This window comes from Octopus bimaculoides, chromosome Z (genome assembly GCF_046866305.1).
Source record: "Octopus bimaculoides isolate indiv1 chromosome Z, ASM4686630v1, whole genome shotgun sequence".
NCBI classification, from domain to species: Eukaryota; Metazoa; Mollusca; class Cephalopoda; order Octopoda; family Octopodidae; genus Octopus; species Octopus bimaculoides.
The window spans coordinates 36610261-36617811 of NC_142944.1; the positions used below are offsets into that span (position 1 = coordinate 36610261).

General features: G+C 36.9%; 2 protein-coding genes across 2 annotated transcripts in view; both read right to left on the reverse strand.

The window, feature by feature from the left end:
* The window catches only part of LOC149132213 (PAN2-PAN3 deadenylation complex subunit pan3-like), an 8869-nt gene extending 1783 nt beyond the window's left edge, over positions 1-7086 (reverse strand). The window contains exons 1-3 of the mRNA XM_089365359.1: positions 7075-7086; positions 6829-6893; positions 2599-2737 (exon numbers count right to left, since the gene is read on the reverse strand). Coding sequence (XP_089221485.1) covers positions 2599-2737; positions 6829-6893; positions 7075-7086 — 216 coding nt within the window. The remainder of the gene's footprint in view (positions 1-2598; positions 2738-6828; positions 6894-7074) is intronic.
* The window catches only part of LOC128249600 (uncharacterized), a 164694-nt gene that overhangs the window by 153697 nt on the left and 3446 nt on the right, over positions 1-7551 (reverse strand). The gene's annotated exons all lie outside the window — the stretch shown is intronic.

The following is a 7551-nucleotide window of genomic DNA, read 5'->3' on the forward strand; positions in this document are numbered from 1 at the left end:
TGGCATTGGGGAGGGCATCCACATGTATAAACCATGCCAAAGCAAACATTGGAGCTTGGTACAGCCCTCTGGCTCATTGGTTACTGTCAAACCATCTTATCTATACCACTATGGAAAAAGGCATGTTAAATGATGACATGCTGAAATGGTTTGTACATATATAATTACACATGTGCAAATGACCTTCACCTGTAATTAACAAAAAAAAAAAAAAAATCAATGAGCCAAAGCACTGCCTAGAGCAGCATCCCTTCTTAAGGGCAATAACTACACAAGAGTCAGAAAACAGTACCTCCAGAACTCCACAAGGTCTCTTATTAATCAACAAGCCACTGAGGAAGATTGGGCTAATTAGAAAAATTAGACACAAGCCCAAGATCTATACTATCACAAAAAAAAAAAAAAGAAAGAAAAAAGAAAAGCATAGAACTATCTTTTCAGTCATAAGCCACTGACTCATCTATTGATCAATGAATACTAATACTTTTATAAATTCTATAACCTTTGAAACAGTACTTATTTCCAAGGCACAGGGTTGGCTGTATGGTTAAGAAGACCACTTCCCAACCACAGGGCTTTGGGTTCAATCCCACTGTGTGATAACTTAGGCCAGTGGTTTTTACTCTATGTGTATGGCACAGCTGTATGGTTAAGAATTTTGCCTTCCAAACACATGGTTTTAGGTTTATTTTAACTGTGTGGCATCAGGCAAGTGCCTTTTACTATAGCTCTGGGCTGAACTGAAGCCTTTGAGTGGATTTGGTAGATGGGAACTGAAAGAAGCATGTTGTATATGTATATATACCCAGCTATCATTGTTTTCATGTTCAACTTCTCATGCTTGCATGTAGCAGTTAAGAGTTTACCGAGGTGGATTTTCACTAACTCTCTTTTCCAAGGTAATATTTCCCCATAGCCAGATATATTTTCAGAGAATATTGCAAATGAATGACACTATTTTTATGACAGTGACATTGATTTACAACTATCATGCAATATCAAACAAGATACAAACATACAAGCATTCACACACACACAGAGTTTCATTTAAATTTTTACATGGCTCTTCTTCGATATATATTCTAACTCGCTTGCTTGTTGCTTTCACTTTTTATCAATATATTCTGTCTTGAAAGACCTTTAATTCACTTACATCAGAAATGTAAGTGAATTTTTATGAGCTAAGGGGTACTTACTAGTTAATTAATCGGTTATTATTTATTTTTGTGGTAGATGCATGAGAAATACCTGGCTGAGTAAATCATTATTCTTGGCTTCATGGACTTGGAGAAGGCATTTGACAGGGTGCCACAAACTAATATGCTGGTCACTAAGGAAACTAGGTACTGACGAATGGCCAGTGAGAGTTGTATAAGCTATGTAGAAAGATGCAGTAAATAAAGTGAGAGTCTTCAGTAAAGAATTTAATGTAAGGATTGGAGCCCATTAATCCTCAGTCCCCTTCTATTCAGTCCTATATACCATCACAGAGGAGTCTATGACTGGCTATACTTGGGAACCCCTACACATTGAATCTATAGAGGAACTAGCAAAGAAATTCCAGGCATGGAAGCTAAGCCTAGAATTGAGAAGTCTTAAGGTATTCCTAGCAAAGATGAAGGCTTTAATTAGTATTAAAGAAGACAGGTTCCTAATACCTTCAGGAAAATGGCCTTGCAAACCCCTGCCTCCTCACACTGCTAGTTTCCTGTATCTCTACTCACTCGTACTATCCTTACACCTTGAGGGACCGCAGCCACCTCATCACCACCACCGCTATTTGTCTCTTCACAGCTACTGTTTATATTATTCCTAGCTCTCTCTCCTAAATGTGAGTTTGTCGTGTACATCTTCTATGACAAGAAACAACTCTGCAGCATCCCCTTCTCTCATACTGTAACCCTCATTGGCTACCATGAAGCTCTTCTCCTAAGGTTTTGTAGGCTTGCAAACTGCATGACAACATCACCTGTACTAGGGGTATGAGAACAGCATCCAGTCATTGAAACCATGCTAGAGCAGACACAATCCTAGGATTCATTGGATCCTGTCAAATCGTCCCATCCATGCCAGCATGGAACATGAATGGTAAATGACAATGATAATGATGTTCCCAACCATGTGGTTTGGGATTTAGCCTACACATACATATATATAGATGCAGGCATAGCTGTGTGACTAAGAAATATGCTTTCCCATAGTTTTGGGTTCAGTCCCACAGCACAGCACCTTGGGCAAATATCTTCTACTATCTTCCCAGACCAATCAATGCCTTGTAAGTGAATATGGAAGATGGAAACTGTATAGAAGCCCATCATGTGTGTGCATGTTTATATATATATATATATATATATATATATATATATATATATATATATATATCCATGTGTGTCTTTGTATTTGTCTCCACCCCTGACTGGCATTGCATTGTGTAAATCCCTGTAATAAGTGGTTCAACAAAAGAGACTGAGAAAATAAGTACCAGACTTAAAAATAAGTACTAGAGTTGATTTATTTGACTAAATCCTTCAAGACAAGGCCCCATCATGGCCATAGTCCAATGACTGAAACAAGTAAAAGATATATGTACAAACATACCTTGTTTAATGAGTCCACGATATGTGCCATATCTACCCATGGTGTGCCATGTTCGTCAACTTGGTGGAAGATATAGTCACGGAAGAGTTTTAACATGTATCGATCTCCTGTTTCTGACCAGGAAGCATCAATTGAGAATCTGTAATGAAAAAGATTAACGAATTTGATTTATAATAACATGTAAGTATAATACATATGCTTTTCAAAATATATACTGTATTTGTAAGTATATAAAATGCATTTTTAAAAATATTTTTAAACATATCAAAAAATTTGACCTTTTCTCATATTTGTTACTAATAATATGATATTGAAAACTATCAGCCAAAATATCAGTCCGCTAACATAAATTCACAAAAAATTGCTCACAATATGTCAGTAACTATGTAAAAAAGTCATGCCATCTCATACCTTCTTCCTCAGCATATATAACCATACTTGATATGACTTACATTATTTAATGTCTGTGTTACATTAAAGAAACATTTTTTTAAACATCCAATTGAAAAATTCTCCTAGAAAGATGAAAGAAATGTTAAACTTTCATCCACCTGTCAGCTATGAGTGGATGACAACAATAACATAGTGGCGGCGCATCACCCTGTTACATAAATATTATAGCTAGAAATATTAATTTCACATACAGTATAACAATTCTCTTAACTAAACTATGACCAACTACACAACTGATCTGAAAGAAGATAAAGTTGAAATGTAGTACTTGTTTAAAATAGTTTACCTTTGATAAATCTATGATTTCATACATTAATCCAGTAGACTGTTACAAAATTGTATTTACTTGTGCAGAACTATACACATTTTCCTTTACAAAACAACTTTAACCCTTTAGCATTCAGATTAAATTGTATTATAATTCTTATTTACTGACATTGTTTTGAATTAATCAGGCATTACCCTGTACCTTTGAGATTTTGATGATGATGTGATTGTACATCTTTTTAATGATATTATAGAGTAGATATGGTGGAGGCGCAATGGCCCAGTGGTTAGGGCAGCAGACTCGCGGTCATAGGATCGCGGTTTCGATTCCCAGACCGGGTGTTGTGAGTGTTTATTGAGCGAAAACACCTAAAGCTCCACGAGGCTCTGGCAGGGGATGGTGGTGAACCCTGCTGTATTCTTTCACCACAACTTTCTCTTACTCTTACTTCCTGTTTCTGTTGCGCCTGTAATTCAAAGAGTCAGCCTTGTCACACTGTGTCAAACTACGTTAAGGGTACACGTGTCTGTGGAGTGCTCAGCCACTTGCACGTTAATTTCACGAGTAGGCTGTTCTGTTAATCGGATGAACTGGAACCCTCGACGTTGTAAGCGACGGAGTGCCAACAACAACAACAACAGAGTAGATATGAGAGACCCAATCTGGTTACCTTGAACATAAAACAAATAGAATATTTTGGCTAGATTTGACCAATTAAAATATCTATCAATAGGTGTATAATCTAGCATTAAATTTGCTTTATCCACAAAATATCTTTGTAAAACAGCAGGGCATCCTAAATTCCAGCAAATATGGTATCTCCCTATTTGTTATCTATCTACAGTTTTACTATACTGTTTTTCTCTTCACAAACCCCTCTTTATGCATTACCACTAAAGGAATTATTGTATTTCCCTTTGCATACTTGCCTTCCACTGAGTGAGATTCACTATTAACCATCTGCGTTTTTGTGTTTGTGCTTGCCACTCACTACTTTCAATTCTGTCCGCATCTCTAAAGTCTGCCTCTCCTGAACATACCTACCCACCCATCCTGGATCTTCTGTCCCTATACACTTTCTATCCTTCTTGTACCTTGAGGTTATGTACCTATGTACCTTGAGGTTATGTTCCTATGTACCTTGAGGTTATGTACCTATGTACCTTGTACCTTGAGTTTATGCACTGACACCTCATATATACCATCTTTTCTCCCTTTTCTACTGCAGTAGCCATGTATCACCTCTACAGCAAAATACGCTTTCCCATCCCTTTATCACATCTTTACCTTCTCAACACCTGACATAAAACCACCTCTTTCAATATTGCACTCTAACTCAGTTGAGGGGTCCTGTCTTGAAAGTTACTTGATGATGCCACTAGTGCTGGTGCCATTAAAAAGCACCCTCCATGCATTATTGGACACTTCCTACGCTTGTCCACCATTTACAACATACGACCCCTCAACACTTGTTCATTCACTGTATTCACACTGCCTCACTCACTCCTCATCTCTCTTTCTCTCATACACTCTTGCAATCTTCACCTACCCATATGCCTGGTCCCTCTGGCCCACTCATCCTCTACTCAGCTGGTACCTTAAGGGTCCACACAAACATCACCCCTATTTTTATCTCTTTCCAACTTCACCCACTCACTCCCACCCTCTCTTCTGTTCTGCTCTGACTTTTTCTCTCATACTTTAAGCCTTTAGCATTCAGATTACTCAGTCAAATGCAATGCTTATTTATTCAAATTGTTTTCAATTAATCATACATTATCTCATAGCTACGAGATTTTGATGATGTGGCTTTAGTAGAGTAAGGCATGAGAAGCCAGATCTGGCTGGTTTGAACATAAAACAGGGAGAATGTTTGGGCTTGACATTTGACTGATAGTTTAAATGCTGAAGGATTAACCCTTTAGCATTTAATCCAGTCATATCTGGTCCAAATATTCTACATGTTTTATGTTAAAACTGACCAGATCCAGCCTCTCACACCTTATCTACAATGTCATTTTAAAAATATACAAAGACGCCACTGAAATCTTAAAGAAATCTGAATGTTAAAGCACTAATCCTTTATTTAGCATAAAACCACTTCTGTTGGAGTTCAAAGTCTTGCAAGTTGCATGGCAACCTCACTAGTGCTGATGCCATGAAAAAAAAAACACACACACTTAGCACATACATTAAAGTTGAAGGGTATCCAGCCATAGAAACCATGCCAAAGAACACACTAGAGCACAATACAGTCTTTGGAACCATCAAATTCTGTCAAACCATCCACCCCATGCAACATGGATGCTAAATGACAATGATTATGATGACATATAAGATAAACTGTTGAATTACTGAAATTAATCTCCACTTCCATTGAGACAAATGCCAAATGAAGAAAGATGGTAATCTCAGAAAGAATTCTCCAAAAATTAAAATGGCATTAAGTAATAAACAATCTGATTGATAGGAGAGAGGGGGATAGCTATGTAGACATGTTTTTTGCACAATAAGTGACATCTGCAGAGCATATCAGCTTTGGAGAATTCTTGATTCTAGTGATTATTTCCCCTTCCTATATGGAGTGGATCCCACTCGTTAAGCTTGGCCCCATACCTGACACTGCATTCAAAAAGATTCTTCAGTAATACAAGTGGCAAGAAATATTCACCCTCTCTATGGAAATGGAACTTTAATGTATCTGAACAAGCTCTGTGTAGGTAGAATATGAAATGTTAAACCAAAACGAAAAAAAGTTAATGCAAAGAACTATTGTCACTAACTGGAACCATTGCACAAAAATTTGCATAAAAAGTGCCCAGCGTTGTTACTCTGACACAAAACTGCAAAACAACATATTGCCCAAGTCACTCAGGAAAAGATTATATTACCGTATATATATATATGGGAGTTTGTACCTCATTCTTCTTACTCCCAACACCTTGCTCTGTTTGAGTGTCACTTTTGCAGATTATTGAAACATTATTTAGAGGAAAAACAAATGATATTGTTTCTTTACTTTGAAACCTGAAGAATTTTAAATCTGATGGACCAACAATTTGCCAAGTAGATGGGATAATGTTGACAATAATGAAAGGTATTGTCTTCATTAAATATACCAATTAAACCAAACAATCATTTGTTTCTTTCCTATCTTGAAATGCAACAGGACTTTCTTTCCAACCTAATATTACACACACACACACACATATATATACAAATATATATACAAATATATATACAACAGCCAAATCCACTCACACTGCTTTGGTTGGCCTGAGGCTAAAGTAGAAGACATTTACCTAAAGTGCCATGCAGTTGGAATGAACTTGAGTCCATGTGTCGGGAAGTAAACTTCTAACCACACCTGCACCTATATACATACATACACATATCTGTTTATCTATCTATATCTATATTTATATATATATATATATATATATATATATATATATATATATATAAACATACATACACACACACAAAGAAAATAAAACAATATATCTTACTCCGGTCTTTCCAATATCGTAACTAACTTGCAAAGGAGTCGAAACAGGCGGCCGTTTTCAACTTCCTGGAAAGAAAATGACAAGGAATTGATGTTAGACAAGACTGCAGATAGGTTTATAAAAACACACACAAGCTCATATTTTTGTGTTACTATTGATGATGTCACAAAAAAAAAAAAAGACACACACAATACATGCTGCAAAAGGGTTGGTGTAAGGAAGAGTATGCAACCATAGAAACCTTACCAAATGATACATTGGAGCACTATGTAGTCCTTAGATTCTGTCAGATCCTGTGAAACCACCCAACCTATGTCAACATGAATGATGGATGTTAAAAGATGATGATATCATCATTCAACATCAACATTACCATCATTTAATGTCTGTTTTCCATGCTGGCATGGGTTGGATGGTGTGGCAGGATCCAGTGGATCCAAGGACAGCACTATGATCCAGTTCTATAATTGAATGCTCTTCTTAATGCCAACCACTTTATAGAATGTACAGGGTGCTTTTTTTGTACCACCAGCAAGATAGAAAAAGAACAGAGAAAAAGATTTCACAACTCAGTGAGGGAGGGGGCTTTATGCCAGGTGCTCAGGGGCTTTACGCCAGGTGTTCAGGGGCTAAAGTGTGATAGAGGGACAAGAATAAGTATCTTGTTAAAGAGAAGACACATGGCTACTCCACATATATGAGTGGGAATAGCTGGGAAGATAA